This window comes from Lepus europaeus, chromosome 10 (assembly GCF_033115175.1).
Source record: "Lepus europaeus isolate LE1 chromosome 10, mLepTim1.pri, whole genome shotgun sequence".
NCBI classification, from domain to species: domain Eukaryota; kingdom Metazoa; phylum Chordata; class Mammalia; order Lagomorpha; family Leporidae; genus Lepus; species Lepus europaeus.
In genome coordinates this window covers 20,235,969-20,253,944 of record NC_084836.1, presented here as the reverse complement: position 1 = coordinate 20,253,944, position 17,976 = coordinate 20,235,969, and the positions used below count along the sequence as shown (strand labels likewise).

The 17,976-nt window shown below is 37.1% G+C and overlaps 1 protein-coding gene across 3 annotated transcripts in view; it reads left to right on the top strand.

Moving 5' to 3' along the window:
- Positions 1-17,976, top strand: part of GAS2L3 (growth arrest specific 2 like 3) — a 38,350-nt gene that overhangs the window by 10,124 nt on the left and 10,250 nt on the right. For all 3 annotated transcript variants that reach the window (XM_062202000.1, XM_062201999.1, XM_062201998.1), the window contains 4 exons: positions 730-783; positions 5,104-5,272; positions 6,949-7,064; positions 8,112-8,253. In XM_062202000.1, the coding sequence (XP_062057984.1) occupies positions 760-783; positions 5,104-5,272; positions 6,949-7,064; positions 8,112-8,253 (451 nt within the window). In that variant the 5' untranslated portion in view covers positions 730-759. The remainder of the gene's footprint in view (positions 1-729; positions 784-5,103; positions 5,273-6,948; positions 7,065-8,111; positions 8,254-17,976) is intronic.

Sequence of the window (17,976 nt, the reverse complement as noted above, 5' to 3'; positions counted from 1 at the left end):
TAGTCTTATTATGTTGTTATTAGCAATTAAAAATCCTTGAACTTCTATGGTCTGTATCATTTTTAAATTTTAAAGGGTTTTTAAATTCTTCATTTTTTTCCCCTTGAAAGTACATTGGTTACTTTTATTAACCTGGTTATTTTCTCCTTGTAGATTTCAAGAATAAAACTTCAGAGCTAAGATTGGTGTTCCTTTTGGATTTTGCCTTTGAAAAATTATTACAGAAAAACATTGAGTAGTTTTTTCCACAGTTAAATATATTTCTATGTTTATGACCTTATTGTGTAGTAGAAGAAACTTTTGGTTAAACTTGTAAATGTTTACAAAGTCTAGGTGACTTCTATGAAGGTTAGATACTTGTGATATCATTTGTTGTGGTATTTATATTATTATATTATATTTACAAGGGAACATAAAATTCTTAAAGACTTTTTATTGTTAATTTTATTTTATTAGCTAAATGCTTCAAGAGTTACTATGATACTAGTGCCAGAAAACTACATATTAAAGTGTATTTCAGGTTTTCCTCTTTTAAATGAGGAGTGGCTTTATGAAACAAGAAGCCAGGAAGGATTATTGAATTCTCTTATAGTCTAACCATTCCAACTAGAAGAAGAAGTTTTCATTAACACAGGAGAACACAGCACATTTCCAATTTTTGTGATTTGGGGGTTTTAAGAAGTAGGAAAATTGCCATTGACTATGAATTAATTTTTTTTCTGTTTTCAGAAAAGCAACAAAGCAACTACATCAATATAGATGGCCATGCAGCCTGCAATTCAAGTAAGTGATTTATTGGAGAAAAATATGCATTTAAATTTTGGGATGAATATAATTGAAATACTAAATACTAAATTATTACACAATAATTTTATTATACTAGTTTTTTAAACATCATATTTTAATAACAGGGAGACTACATTTTGACTTTCTAGTTCTGAAAAGATTTTAATTGCAAGCTTTTTTTTTATACTGAGTATTTGTAAGAATTGGGTTGGGGAATTCATATTTTTCATACCAGTCTTGGGAAAGAATTGGAATATTTTGTAGTTTCCTCCTCTTTATGGCTAAATGAGCTTCTGGGGAAACATATGCAAATTTGTTTCATTTTGGTTTTCTGTTTTTTTAGATAATGTGCATGTACTCAGCGCACATATGTGACGAGGCATTACAATTTTTAAAGAATGACATGTGTTTGTGTGTGTGTGTGTTTATGGTAGGGGGAAACATGGAGTAGGTAATGAGACAAGCCAGAATAATCCTAATTTTGAATGATTTCCAGAGTGGGTATTTACTTTATAATTCTTATGTCCTTTTAAGTGTTCTTTCTTTTGATCTAAATAAACATGATTATTAATTTAATAATAAACTTAATAATTTTAATTAATAATTAACTTAATAATTAAATAAACACGAATATTAACTTAAATCTAAAAGTCATATTAAAGGTCTACCTAGAAAGATGCAAGCAGCTAATAGTAAAATTTCTCCTGGAAAGTGAGAATGTTAGAGTCAATCAGATTTCAGTTCCAATTCTAGTTCTGCTACTCTTGGCTGTGAGATTCCGGCAAGTTATTTTACCTCTTCAGGCCTCTGCTTCCTTATCTTTAAGGTGGTGCAGGGTAGTTGTGAAGAGTCAGTGAAATAACATGTTCCAAGGTCCTCCCAGAATTTATGTTGTCTAAGAAACACATTAGAAGTTTGTTGTGCGCCGGCGCTGTGGCTTAACAGGCTAATCCTCCACCATGCGGTGCCGGCACACCAGGTTCTAGTCCCGGTTGGGGCGCCGGATTCTGTCCCGGTTGCCCCTCTTCCAGGCCAGCTCTCTGCTGTGGCCCGGGAGTGCAGTGGAGGATGGCCCAAGTGCTTGGGCCCTGCACCCCATGGGAGACCAGGAGAAGCACCTGGCTCCTGCCTTCGGATCAGCACAATGCGCCGGCCGCAGCGGCCATTGGAGGGTGAACGAATGGCAAAAAGGAAGACCTTTCTCTCTGTCTCTCTCTCTCACTATCCACTTTGTCTGTCAAAAAAAAAAAAAAGTTTGTTGTGGGGCCAGCGATGTGGCGTAGTGGATAAAGCTGCTGCTGGCATCACATATGGGTGCCAATTCGTGTCCTGGCTACTCCACTTCTGACCTAGCTCCCTGCTAATAGTCTAGGAGAGCAGTGGAGGATGGCCCAAGTACTTGGGCTCCTGACACCCACATGGGAGACCTGGATAAAGCTCCTGGCCCCTGGCATTAGCTCGGCCCAGCACTGGCTCTTGCGGCTGTCTGGGGAGTGAATGAGCAGATGGAGAATCTCTCTGTCTCCCTCTTTCTCTGTAATTCTGACTTTCAAAATAAATAAGTAAATCTTTTTTAAAGAAAAAGTTTGTCATATGGTTGGTAAACCAAAATTATATAGATGTGGGGCCTATGCTGTGGCATAGCGGGTAAAGCTGCTGCCTACTGTGCCAGCATCCCATATGGGTGCCCATTTGAGTCCCTGCTGCTCCATTTCCGATCCCACTCTCTGATGTGGCCTAGGAAGGTAGTAGAAGATGGCCCAAGTGCATGGGCCCCTGCAACCATGTTGAGGCTCCTGGCTCTTGGCTTTGGATCAGCTCAGCTCCAACTGTTGTGGCCATCTGGAGAGTGAACCAGCGAATGGAAGACCTCTCTCTCTTTCTGACTCTGCCTCTCTGTAACAACTCTGCCTTTCAAATAAATAATTTAAAAAAAAATTATCTAGATGTAAAACTGGAAAAGAAAGAAGGCTTATCAGAACAGTGGATGACAGGCTAAAGGAGGAGCATTTGTTTATCAAAGGGTTAGGAACATCCCTGAATGTATTATTGCTTTTACAACTTTCCTATGCTGTGTAGCTCTACTGTTCTCCCCTGTCAAAAAAGAGCTCCATCACGCTGTGTTCGTTTTGGGACATGGGAGTACACAACAGCCCCCCCCCCCAAAAAAAAAGCTCATATTTTTTATCTGTAGGCCCTCTCTCCTCCACTGTTAGTATGCTCAGTAACTCTTCATTACTCCAGACCTTTTTATCCACATCTCAAACTGTCATTAGTTTCTTATTGATCACCATTTCTTAATTCCTTATTGAGTGTTTTTTTTAATCACTGCCACATTGACCGTGCTAAAACTCATTAATATTTCTTAATTTTATGATTCTTTTCGTAGTTTTATCTTAAGGCCCCACAAAATCTCCTCTGGTCTAGATATACTGAACCATCTTCATTGGGTGTTCACCAAGAATAGTCTTGATATCTCCCATGGAGATTTTTGCTTTTCTCCCTGCTGAATATCAGAACTCTCCAGGACTTTCACCTTTTTCTCTGCTAACTATATTAGACATTTATATTCATAAGTGCCTTTCACAGGGGATACATCTAGCAAATAGCTGTTATCAATTCATTTCTTATTAATTTAATATAGTAAGACAATTCATGCCCTTCTTCTGTGTCTCTCATTCTGATTAATCGATAAACAACCTAAAAGTTGATGTACAATAATTCTTAACTTCTTTTGAATCATGACCCTTTGGTAATCTGATAAAAGCTACAAACATTGTCCCTGAGGAAAGGTCAGCTTGCACTTAGTAATAAAATTTTCCCTAAATGGAAACTAGCTTATATACCTAAGTTCATCTATAGACTGTCTATGCATTAAGGATTTCTGCAATGTAACAGTTTTGGGCATGTTTTAGAATAACTTTTACATAGTTTTTGCTATTAACATTAATATGCTATTGACTAGCCCAGGTTATTATAGTCTTCTGGTTACAATAATAGGAGAATCTAACATGTACTCTTCTCTCTAACATAGCAAAACGTAACAATGACTTTTGTTAATGTTAACTTCTCCATTTTCACATGTAAGTTTTTCAGAACCACTCTCCTAACACATGCTTATCTTTCCTTGGCAAGCATATGCACCTGCTCTTCCCTTTTATACCTTAGCAAAATGGTTAATGGACAAATAGCATTTACCATTGGTTGTATAAGACATCAGGGTCTGACCCATTACACAAGGTTGTCCCCATGTGTGGTTGACCTCTCACCTCGCTCAGGCTCTGACTCTTCATTCCAAGCCACTCCCTGCCCTCTTGCAAAACCTTTTCACGTCACTTGGGCTCTAAAAATATCCTTCCTGAGTTGTTTAGGATGGGGACAGACAAGGGAGGAGTATTTTTATGTTTTTTAAAAAGTGACTTCATAATGACATGATTGCTTCTTTCACAACTTGAAGAATTGAATATGATATTTTCTATAAGTACTCATATAGGTAAATTTTAAATTTTACAAGCTTTGATAGTATGCTTATGTCAATTTTTACTCTCAACTAGGAGATGGCCTGATAGTGGTAAATATTTTAGGCTTTGCCGGCCAATAGGGAAAATTGAGACTATTAAATAGGTACTTTTGTAACAACCATCTTAAAATGTAAAAACCATTATTAGCTTGTGTGCTAAACGAAGGCATGTGACTGAATAGAGTCAGCTTCATGGACTATGTGGCAAACTACATAGTTTTAAGTCAGAATATTTAGAAATTCTTCTTTTAAAGACAACACTGTTAGTATTTGAAGTTTACAAAATATAATTTATGTTTTTATGCATGCATTTATCCACTCATTCAATAAATGTTTATTGGATCTCTGATACCTGCTAGGCCCAATGCCAGCTGTTATGAAGATGTATCTTTTAAGGCAAGGAGTGATAATCTACTTTATAATTAAAATGCTGAGACACTTGTGAAGTATGAGAACTTGTTAAGCTTACTGTGCTCACAAGTGAAGGCAAAATATTTCTTGAATTTTTTTTTTCTTGGCTCAATAGTAGAATCCATTCATTAATTAGGGGTTCATGTAAATTGACCACAGTGTTGAATATTGAAAATATCTCAAGTATAGGAACATGTCAAGGGCTAATAGTGTACTTCTAAACGATATGCTTTCTGTGGTTTGCTGTAGTTTATATATATATATATATATATATATATATATATATATCATAGAGACTTTATACTTCATTATTTAAATGTAGATGTGAATTACTATGACTTTTAATATAAGGCTGCATTCATTCAGTTGATCGGCATTTTCTTTAGGTATGGTTTGGAGAAGATCTGCCGTTAAGTCCAAGGAATCCTCTGACTCCCAGACATGGACCAGGATTGGCTGATGTTTGTCAATATGATGAGTGGATAGCTGTGAGGCATGAAGCTACTCTGTTGCCTATGCAAGAAGATCTGTCAATCTGGTTGTCTGGTTTGTTAGGTAAGGCTGGCAGAGATATCCAAAATTGTATTCTCTTGTTCAATAAATCTTTATTGAGAGCCTTACTCTTTGTTGACAAGTAGTTGTTCTAGATGCCGGAGTACTGTGATTCTGTAACAAATGAAATATTCAGTGTTCCCGTTGTCACCAAGCTTGCAGTCCAGTTGGGGAGGTACTGTGATTCACCTTGAAACTTGGGTCTTAAATAGTAAGAAATTTGAGGTTTAACTGAAGATATCAGTATGTTTTGAATAAGCAATATTTTCATTGTTAATATTAAATAGTAATTTTTTAGAAGTATATAGGCTTCATTTTATTTTGTTTTGTTTCACTGACCTCCTTCCACTCCCTCCAGTAAATCTCTTACAGGCATGAGGTTCCTTTTGAGATATATATACTAGTAAAATGATGACTATTTTTGAGGCACTGAGGGCTGGGGGCATATGAAACCTAGGAGGAAATGCCAGGTTGGAGAATGTCTGGCATTATATCTTTTACTCATTAGATATTTTGTTCAATGCTCTGAACTTTCTCCCTAGAAAAAATACACTTTATTTTTTTAACTTTTATTTAATAAACATAAATTTCCAAAGTACAGCTTTTGGATTACAATGGCTTCCCTCCCCCCATAATTTCCCTCCCACCTGCAACCCTCCCCTTTCCCGCTCCCTCTCCCCTTCCATTCACATCAAGATTCATTTTCAATTATCTTTATATACAGAAGATCAATTTAGTATATACTAAGTAAAGATTTCAATGGTTTGCACCCTTTAAATACAGAATTTCATGTAGCATTCCAGTGTTTTCATGAAAAGATATATATCCTAAATATCGTTTATTGTCCTCTGAGGATAATTAAACAAATACCCAACATTCACTGTAGTCGTGTGATATCAGTGTGGGATTTGGATCATTTTTATAGTTTATTATGTTGGGGCCGGCACTGTGTCACAGCGGGTTAACACCCTGGCCTGAAGTGCCGGCATCCCATATAGGTGCCGGTTTGAGACCTGGCTGCTCCATTTCCCATCCAGCTCTCTGCTGTGGCCTGGGAAAGCAGTGGAGGATGGCCCAAGTCCTTGGGTCCCTGCACCCGCATGGGAGACCTGAAAGAAGCTCCTGGCTCCTGGCTTCGGATTGGCACAGCTCCGGCTGTTACGGTCAATTGGGGAGTGAACCATCGGATGGAAGACCTCTCTCTCTCTCTGCCTCTCTTCTCTCTGTATAACTCTGACTTTCAAATAAATAAATAAATATTTTTTAAAAATATAGTTTATTATGTGACAACAATGCTTTAAAAAGGCATTTTAAGGGTGTTAAGTTGGTTATTGGCTATGGTATTATCTTTAATTTTTAAATTATAAACAAAACCTATTTTATTTGTAGACATTTTTGTGTCAACAATATTAATATTCAGTGTATTTATTTTGTTTTGAATGAATGTCAGTTTTCTTTACTTTTTTTCAATACTACATCTCAGATTTTTTTTTCTATTCTCTCATCTAGCTTGACATTATTTGCTGTGTTAATTGTACCTTCTAGAGTGGATATTTGGAGTCTGAGTTTATATTTTTCTAGTGTTTGAACTGTAATCTGTTTCCATTTAATTGAATTTTCATCATATTGTTTGAATTTACTGTTTCTAGAAGAATGTTAACTTTGAAATATATTTGTAGGTATAGAAGTTAAGGCGGAGAGCTTATTGGAAGAACTTGATAATGGAGTACTGTTGTGCCAACTGATTGACATTCTTCAAAACATGGTGAAAGCATGTAGCACTGTAGAACCAGAGGTAAGTAAATGTTTGGTAGTGGTGGTTTTATAACTTGGTACATATTAATTTATGTCCATTTCTTGCCTCTCTAAGGTTGTAAACTTCCACCTGACTGCGACAATTTGAGTAATTTACTTAACATTTTTTAGCTAGATCTGGGAAAATGTCTTCCTTTGTAAAATGAAGGTATTAACATTTACCTTGAGGGGGTTAACTGCAAGGGTTTTCCAAAACCAAATGAGATATCTGATTTATTTTTCCTTTTTGTAATAATTAGGTATTATGTATTCAATGAAAAGGGGGGATATTTTAGTTCTGGAAAATAATAGCAGCAGGAATAATATACAAGGACCTGACAGTAGTGGTTTATCTCCAGGGAGCGAGAGGAGCTGAAGGGTAGAGGTGACAAAGACATTGTGCTCTGCAGTACCTTCTGCATTTAAAAATAATCATATTCATGAGTTGCTTATTCAGGCAAAAATTTAAATATAAAGAACCCTAGGTAAGATTACCTAAATACTTGGACCATATGATAAAAAATTAGGATTCTGTGAAATGTGAACCATCAGTTTTCAAAAGACTTGTATGAAAATGGGCAACTATTTCCTTATTTGATAGTCTCCTGGAGAAATTCAGAACATCCTTATGAATATGCATATAAGGAAATAAACAAACATGACTATGGCTGGTAACTTTTAACACAGCAGTAATTTTGTGTTTGTGTTGAACTATATGTGCAGAGCTATACTATAGAGATGTGCTTTGAAATTATTAAACTGGTTTTTTTTTCAATTAAGATTCTTGTGTTATTTAAAATAGAAAGAGATTAGAGGTGTTTGATGCTGCTGCTGATTTTGTTTGCTTAAGATTATTTTCCTAGGAAATATTTTCTGGAATGTATTTCAAAGCATAGTAAACTTAAATATTTTTGAAGGTGGTTTTCTCTTAAAGTTAGATTTTTTTTTTAGTTAGATTTAATGCATTGAACACTTACTTAGAAATATTCAAATATTTAATGAAAATATCTTTGATGCCTTTTTGAAATTATTCCATTTTCTTTTCCAGAATTTTCCATTGAGAAAAGTGCCATGTAAGAAAGATGCTGCACCAGGTTCATTCTTTGCCAGAGACAATACTGCAAACTTCCTTCACTGGTGTAGGCATATTGGGGTTGATGAAACTTACCTCTTTGAATCTGAAGGTTTAGGTAAGTGTTGTTATCATCACTGTTGTTGTTTTCCATGTTTATTAGATGTTTTTTATCCTTCACTTCTAATTTTTTTTCAAATAAAGACTCAAATGGCACATCTCATTTTCCTAGAAAAACGTGTACTTTAAATATGTGAGAGGCAGGCAGTTGGCCTAGTGGTAAAGACACTAGTTGGGATGCCTGCTTCCAAGAGTGTCTGGGTTTGAGTCACAGCTCCACTCCTGATTTCAGCTCCCTGCTAATGTGCATCCTGGGAAGGAGCAGAGGTGATGGCTAAAGTATCTGGGTCCCTGACAGCCCACGTGGGAAACCAGGATTGAGTTCCTATCTTCAGGTTTGGGGAGTGAGTCTGTGGATGGGTTCCATTTCTGTCTAGCTGCATCTCTCACTGCATCGCTCGCTCTCTCTCGCTGTATGCTCTATGTCTGTTTCTGTCTTTTTCTCTCTCATTGCCTCTCAATAAATAAACATAACTTAAGAAAATATGAAACTATTACTAAATCAAATATATTTTGCTTTTTGTTCATCATTAAAGAGTTTATTTAGAATGCCCTAAAACTACTTCACTTCCTAAATGAGTGGGCTGCAGGAAGGTTCTGGACTAATGCCTTAATAATTAATGTTTTCATCAAGAATTATTCTACCAAGTTTAAATTACTCATAATTTCTCTTTAGGTAATTATAGAAATAACAGAAGGCCAAATGAAGGGTACTTCCAGTGTTTAGGTTTCTCTTGTAAACAACAGCTGAAACTTGATTAACTAAATGGATTAATTTTTGACAATTAATTTTGAGACGTCATGCTCTACTGAAGAATAATTGACATATTTTTCATTTTGTTTAACTAAACAGAGGCATCTGCAGTGACTAGATGGTAGCTGTTTGATTTAAATTTTGTACTGTATAAATTGCCAAGCATTTATAAATGAGTGTGTGTATATATATATGATGATACTTCGATTCTGTAAAATGGAATTAAAAGATTAATATTTTGGTGTAAAATTTTTGAAATCTGTACATACTAGTGATATTCACAAAGTTCATGAAAAATGTATATTATGAAAAACTATGCATGGATTTCAAAACTTTTATTGCACCAAAATGAACTTATCTTATGATTTCATTTTTCCACAAACCTTTTGAAGAACCTTGTAAAAATATATGTGTCCATAAACAGGCACACACACATACACACAGAATTTATAATGTTGTGATAGGAGCAGTAGCAAAAATGGTGGGGGCTGTGAGAGTTGTCTTCCCCGTAGAGAGAAGTTTTATCACTAACATTGCTTAGAATTGCTGGTTCTTGGTGATAACAAAAAGCAAACTGACTTTTAGTTGGTTTTATCATAATCTTTAAATCCTGTGGTGCCAGTTTATACTCTTTTAACCTTCACTCAGGGTAAACTGTTACCACTGCTCCCCATTTGCAGTTCCTCTGGATTCTCCCGTCCAGTATGGAATAAGGTGCTGTCGATCACTGTTTCATTCCGCAGTTTACTCGTTGCCTTAAGTCCAGGTGTGCTGATTACTATTGACAAGGTAGTTGATTTACTAGCACATTCAGCTTCTTGAGATCAAAGAGAAGAGGAAATGCTTTCCTGTAGTTTCTCTATAGTTTGTTTCTGAAAGGATATGATTATGTATTTCTCATTCTCAGTAAAGGACATCGTCTGAACGTCCTGAAGGTCACTATAGGACTAACTAAAGCACTAAATAAAGTGCCACCAATGCCATGAATTTATTTCTAGGTATTGAGCTGATGAACTGATGTTTTTACTCTATAAATGTCTTTTATTTATTTTTTTTGTTTGTTTTGCAAGGAACTGAAAGTAATTTTAAGGAACAAATATACAATTTAAAGGTATTTCTAATGATCTAAAAAAACAAGCTTACAATTTCTTCATCTCAATTCCTTTATTGGCATGAATTATAAGCTCACGTAGGCTTCTTCTTGATTTTAAGAGATTATACTTTGTGCTGGGGGTATATAATATATGCTAGTCATAAATCACAGAACATCTGTCATTTCTATCAAGGAGCCAGTGTACTTGCCATTCATCACATGTTGCACATTATTGGATTAGAATTCACAAGTTTCCTAGAGTTTCTAACTCTAAGGACTGGAACAGACAGGAAGATGACCTGTAGCTACTATATTGGTGCATTTAGCACAGATTCTATGATCAGGTTTGGGTTTTTTTTTCCCCCTGAAAGAGCTCTGTTTATCTTTACCTTACAATTCCTTTTAGAATTCTTTTTACTTTTGTTTTTTAGATTGTTTTAAGATACATATTTTACTCTCTTAAATATCTTTAAGTATAGCACGTTTGCTTTTAAAATAGCACTTAAAAATTAAGATATGCTACCCCAACATAAAATTCATAGTTTAAAAATGTATGTTTCAGGCCGGCGCTGCAGCTCAATAGGCTAATCCTCCGCCTGCGGCGCCGGCACACCAGGTTCTAGTCCCGATCAGGGTGCCGGATTCTGTCCCGGTTGCTCCTTTTCCAGTCCAGCTATCTGCTGTGGCCTGGGAGTGCAGTGGAGGATGGTCCAAGTGCTTGGGCCCTGCACCCGCATGGGAGACCAGGAGAAGCACCTGGTTCCTTGCTTCGGATCAGCGCGGTGCGCTGGCCGCAGTGGCCGTTGGGTGAGCCAACGGTAAAGGAAGACCTTTCTCTCTGTCTCTCTCTCTCTCTCACTGTCCATTCTGCCTGTCAAAAATAAAAAAAGAAATGTATGTTTCAGTGTTTTTTTAATATATTCACTATGTTGTATCATCATCACCACTAGATAATTCAAGTACATTTCTGTCACTTCCAACAGAAAACTCATGCCTATTAACAATTATTCCAGGTACTCCCCTGGCTCTGGCAACCACCAACCTAATTTCTGTCTCTATGTGTCTACATATTCTAGACATTTCATATAAATAGAATCATACATTGTACAGCATTTGTGTCTGGCTCCTTCACTTAACATAATGGTTCATTTATGTTGTAGTATATAGCATCATTCCTTTTTTATGGCTGATGATATTTCATTGTATAGATATACCACATATGTTAAACCCATTCATCATCTGGTAGATATTTGGGTCATTTCCACTTTCTGGCTATTATGAATAATGATTCTATGAACATTTTTATACAAGTTTTTCAGTGAATTTATGTTTTTAATTCTCTCACGTATACCCAGGCATGGAATTGCTGGGTCATATGGTAATTTTATGTTTATATTTTTGAGGAACCACCAAGCTTCATAGTGACTGTACCATTTACCATTCCCACCAACAATGCCCAAGTATTCCAATTTCTCCATATCCTTACCAACACTTGTTATTGTTTATTTTTTGTTTTCATTATAATCATCTTGGTGGGCGTGCAATGGTATCTCATTGTGATTTTGATTTGTCTTTCCTTAATGACATTGAGAATTTTTTGATGAGGTCATTTCTGTATCTTCTTTGAAGAAATTTATATTAAATTCCTTTTGTTTGGCTGTGTATCTTTTTTTGTTGACTTGCAAGAATCCTTTGTATATTCTAGTCACTAGTCATTTATGAGATATGATTTGCAAATATTTTTCACACTCTGAGTGTCTTCACTTTCATAATAGTATACTTTGATGGAGAAATAGTTTTAATTTTGATAAAGTTTAACTTAACATTTTTTTTCTTTGTTTGCTGATGCTTTTGGTGTCGTGTCTTAAAAAGCATTGCCTAGTCAAGGTCATGAAGACTTTTACCCACCTTTCCTTATAAGAGTTTATTTGTTTTATCTTTTACATTTAGGTGTTTGATTCATTTTTAGGTCATTTGGATATTTAGTGTGAAGCAGGTGTTCAAATTAATTCTTTTGCATGTAGCTAGCTAATTGTCCCATGACATTATTTGAAAAGACTGTTCTTTTCCTATTGAGTTCTCTTGGTACCTTTGTTGAAAATAAACATTTGCTTTTATTTCTGGATGCTTGGTTCCATTCCATTAGTCTATATGTCTATATTTATACTTATAAACATTGTCTTGAATATTGTAGCTTGTAGTAAATTTTGAAATCAAGAAGTATGAATCCTCTTTGTTCTTTTTTTTCCTCAGAATTGGTTTAGCTATTTTGTGCGCATTATAATTCCATGTTAATTTTATCATCAGCATGTCCATTTCTAAAAAAAAAGTTGTTAGTATTTTGGTAGGGATTGCATTGAATCTGTCTGTCAGCTTGGGAATTGTTGACATCTTAAGGGCATTGTCTTCTAGTCCATGAGCATGGAGTATTCTTTTATTTATATCTCATTTTTTTAACATTTTATATTTTCTTTTTTTTTTTTTTAACTTTTATTTAATGAATATAAATTTCCAGTGTACAGCTTATGGATTACAATGGCTTCCCCCCCCCCCCATAACTTCCCTCCCACCCGCAACCCTCCCCCCTCCCGCTCCCTCTCCCCTTCCATTTGCATCAAGATTCATTTTCAATTCTCTTTATATACAGAAGATCAATTTAGTATAAAGATTTCAACAGTTTACACCCACATAGAAACACAAAGTGAAACATACTGTTTGAGTACTAGTTATAGCATTAAATCAAAATGGACAGCACATTAAGGACAGAGATCCCACATGAGGAGCAAGTGCACAGTGGCTCCTGTTGTTGACCCAACAAATTGACACTCTAGTTTATGGCGCCAGTAACCACCCTAGGCTGTCGTCATGAGTTGCCAAGGCTATGGAAGCCTTCCAAGTTTGCCGACTCTGATCATATTTAGACAAGGTCATAAAAGACAGAGTGAGGATAGTAACCAATGATCCTAAGAGTGGCATTTACCAGGTTTGAACAATTATACAGCATTAAGTGGGGAAGAGGACCATCAGTACACACATGTTGGGAGTAGAGCCATTGGTGGTAGAGTAGAGGTTATGATTACAAAGGAATGAGGCCCAAGTGCACTAGACAGGGCCTAGAACAAAGGACAGAGTCATTATTAGAGGAGCTAAGAAAGGTGCTGTCTAAGCTACAATTAAGTTTTCTGATTGAGAGGCAAATAGAACCTGACATAAGGGGCTTGATAATAATCTGGTGGGCTTTAGGCCTTGTAAATTCAGAGGCCCAGACCTATCTATCTCTTCACATGGGGTATATCTTAAGGGAGGTGTGAACCTCCTAGGGGAAGGCACTCTGTTGACTTTCATTACTTGGCTGGCCTGGGAGGAGAGCTGGCCAGGTAAAGGCAGGTGGCATCTCTAACAAGAAATTTACAGTTCTGCCTTCAATGTTGCTGACGCTACTTGACCATCCCCTCAGCTGCAGTGGTCACTTTGGAAGTTGGGCTGAGTGAAGGGCTTTTCAGCTTAGAGCCAATAAGATCTGTGGCTCTGACCTGGGCATCCTTCGAGTCCAGGGCAGGTCCATTTCCAGTGATCCAACTCTTGGCAGAGCTGCCAGGGCTCTTCACAAGCTGACTTCTGCTGAAGCCCAGGCTTACCACATTGAAAGCCACTGCAGTGGACTGGCCTGTTGGGTCTCCTTGAGGGCAGATCACTGTACAGATCAGCCATTAATAGGCCTGCCACCCATTGCTTCTGATGCCGAGCTTTCCTTTCCTCCTGGTTTGTGTTAAAGCAGACCAGAGGATGCAAGTCAAGGGAGTGCCCGTGTCCCATCTCTAATCTTCGGTGGCCTGAACTACAAGTCTATAGTCACAGGCATGTTCTGTAGTAGTTTTTCTAAGGTAGACAATGTCCATGAGGAAAATTATATTCTCACTTTAAAACTTTCTTTCCCTTTGGTCTGAAAGGGAGGTTTTTTCTACTTACTGTATACTTCGCTGATGGCGAAGTGAATCTAGCTATGAGATTATTATTTGAGTTCTTATTTTGGCTATGCTATTACAGAAAAATGTTAGCCATCTCTTTTATAAGGTCTAAAGATTAAATTGTGCGTCCTACAGATTCCTTCATAATAGAATTAGTTTCCTACCTTGAAGAGAATAGAGAAATGAAAGAACAAGTTAGGCTTAGAATAGAGAAATGAGGAAGCAAGTCCTAGATCGCTTGCTGACAATAGCAATATCACATGAATACTTAGCAAACCGTTTCAACCATTAGATAACAACTTAAGAAAACATTTACCAGAAGGTCCAATGCCTTCTATAAATTTTAAGAATCATGTATTTGAAAACACCTCTTAAATATCTAACATGGTGTAGTTTGTTTAGCCAGTAAACTTAAGCACAACCATCTAAAATGTTTTTAGTTTCTTTCTACCAACAAGTCTAAAACATATGATACACAGATTCAGGTCCCACAAATTAAAATGTATCTTTGATTGATTTTAGCAGCTTAAATTTATGGACAATCTTATCTATAAGCCATTTAAAATAAAACTCTTAATAAAATTTTCCCATGTGGACATACAATATGTACACACATATAATATAGCATAATAGACCAATATATCAATTTTAATAATAGCTTTTAAAATCTTTAACTCTTTTTGTAGATTGCCAATTGATTTGAATTGCTTTTTCTTTTTAGTAACCTCAGTTAACCATACTTTCTCTCAGTTGGTACTGTTAATACATTATTGGCTTCATCTGTTTATAGAGCCATCCCAAAGTACTGAATACAATAAAAGTGGCTGGAAAAAGTCCATAGGAACCTATAGGAGGACAGCTAAACACAGAACCAACAACGCTTTAGTTTTATGAGCAGCAGATCCTATATAACTGTGGATGACAAAAGACTTTAAGTCGCCATGTTTAAAATTATAAACTCATCAACCAACAAGAGGCACTTGCTTACTTCACAGTATTTTTGAAAGCACCTGTAGGATTTTACAAGTATTTAACCCTTTAAGCCTCTGGGGCTTTCTCATTAAGATAACTATCATGTCTAGTAACACAAGATCATTAGACTTTTTAATTCTCAAACATTTGTATTAATAGCATTTTCCATTATAGAAACTTAAAGTCTGGTACCACATCACATCTTGACAGTACTTCTAATATACTCCAAATAGACTGATTAGTTGGTGTCTCTATAAGATGAGAGACATAGGTCCTTCGATTTTTTCAGTTGGGCCCAAACTGGAAAAACCAAAGTCCAGGATTTACTGGAAATTTTAGAGACCAGATTGTTTGAAACTTTGATTTTTTGAATGCCTGTCAAGAATGCCAAGAAGGCTCAAAATCCAAAATATCTGGTTGAAATAAGATTTCTTAAAATCATGACATAACATAGACCAAATTTGATCATTGTTACAAGGTGATTATTCAAATTTTTGAAAAAAGCACATATTTAAATAACCCATAGCTCTTAATAAAAATTCAGCTGTTTTTGAACAATTAGAATTTAACAGACATCAAGAGAACATAATAGATTACTTTAACACATTGCTTTAACAGAGCATCAGAGTTTAATTCTATGTCAAAGAGAAATTGAGCTTCCTGTGATCTTTTGCTGTGAGGTTTCCTTCCTTTACCTTCTTTCATATTGGTGACCATGTTTCTGTGTTTCTGTGTGTAAGACATCTTTAAGCATCTTTTGCAGGGCAGGATGAGTGGCAACAAATTCTTTCAGTTTCTGTTTGCTATGAAAAGTCTTAATTTCACCTTCATTCACAAATGAGAGCTTTGCAGGATATAGTATTCTGGGCTGGCAGTTGTTCTCTCTTAGTACCTGGGCTATGTCTCGCCATTCCCTTCTAGCTTGTAGGGTTTCTGATGAGAAGTCTGCTGTGAGTCTAATTGGAGATCCTCTAAGAGTGATCTGACGTTTCTCTCTTGCACCTTTTAGGATCTTTTCTTTATGTTTCACTGTGGTGAGTTTGATTACAACATGTCGTGGTGAGGATCTCTTTTGGTCATGTTTATTAGGGGTTCTATAAGCTTCCTGTACTAAGATGCCTCTGTCCTTCTCCAAACCTGGGAAATTTTCTGCTAGTATCTCACTGAAAATGCCTTCTAATCCTTTCTCCCTCTCCATGCCTTCAGGAACTCCTAGAACCCGAATGTTGGGTTTTTTAAGAGTATCCTGTAGATTCCCGACAATATTTTTTAGATTTCTAATTTCTTCTTCTTTTCTTTGGTTTGCCTGTTTCCTTTCCTGTTCTCTGTCTTCTAAGTCTGATATTCTATCTTCTGCTTCGCCCATTCTGTTTTTAAGGCTCTCTAATGTGTTTGTCATTTGATCTATTGAACTCTTCATTTCATTATGATTTCTCGTCACTATCACAGTTTCTTGTTCCAGTAGTTGTTTCATTTCATTTTGATTCCTCCTTAATATTTCACTTTCACGAGAGAGATTTTCTATCTTGTCCATGAAGGATTTCTGTAGTTCAAGAATTTGTTTTTGAGAACTTCTTAATGTTCTTATCAATTTTTTGAGATCCGCTTCTTGCATTTCTTCGATCTCATCATCTTCATAATCTTGAATTGGGGTGTCTTTTTCATTTGGGGGCGTCATAGTTTCTTCCTTGTTCTTGTTAGCTTGGTTTTTGCGTTTGTTGTTTGGCATGTTGGAGATATTTGGTTTCTTCACTGTGGTGTTTTTTCTTGTTACACTATGGCTCTATATTAAGTGGACTGTCTGCTTTCAGTGGAGCCTTAGAGGCTTGAGATGAGTGTGGACTGAGAGCTGTGTTTGGTTCCTCAGGGTTGAGGGTGTGTCAAGGATGACACTCCCAGGTTAGGTGTGGTAAATCTCTCTTTCTTTTTTTGATTTAAAAGGGAAGTAATTCCGCACAGCTGAACGTAATTGGAGGTAGTTAGCAGGCAAATGATATACCCACAGGAGCCAGAGATCAGAAGCTCTTTCCCAAGGGCCACACAGGGAATCTCTGCTGCCCTCAGTGTGGGCTCCAATTCTCCTGCAGTCTCCCACTGGGTTGCCAAGTTAGATGCTAACCTCCTGTTATTTCACCCCTCCCCACAGAGTCAGGTTTTTCTGCTAGGCTCAGGGCTGGTGCAGACCTGAGGTCGCCCTGCTTATGACGTATGTCCAAAATGGCGCCTGCTCTGTCTTGCTCGCCTGTGAGAGGTGAGCGGAGAGAGAGAAACTTGTGTCCGTATCAGTCACTTTTTTTATTTTTTTTTCTCTCTCTTCTAGTTAGCCTGGTGAACTTTTCCCCACGGAGTTTCAAGCCTCGTTCCCTCTAGCCTCCTCTTTCCGCTTGCCTGCTGGTATCTCGGGCTATGGAGGTTCGGCTCACCTCGCGTTCCAGCGCTGGTGCATTGAGTCTGCCGCTGGTGTCCCGAACTTGGGCTCCCACGCTCTCCACGCAGGTCCACTGTGAATCACTAGTTCCGGAAGAGTTTCCTCTGCTGTTTCATCCCCTACTCTTCCTTGACCCTGCAGTATCTCCACTTATATTAAACTTTCTCTCCCCCCGGACTAAGTGTGCTTCCTGTCTATTCCGCCATCTTGTCGCCTCTCCCTAATCATTTTTTTTTAAAGATTTATTTTTTGTTTTATTTGAAAAGAGAGTTACAGAGAGAGGTAGAGACAGAGAAAGAGAGGTCTTCCCTCCACTGGTTCACTCCTCAGATGGCTACAACGGCCAGAGCTGCACTGATCTGAAGCCAGGAGCTTCTTCCGGGTCTCTCATGCGGGTGCAGGGGCCCAAGGACTTGGGCCATCTTCTACTGCTTTCCCAGGCCATAGCAGAGAACTGGATCAGAAGAGGACGCCTCCTTATGTTTTAGCCTTGGATTCCCTGCTTA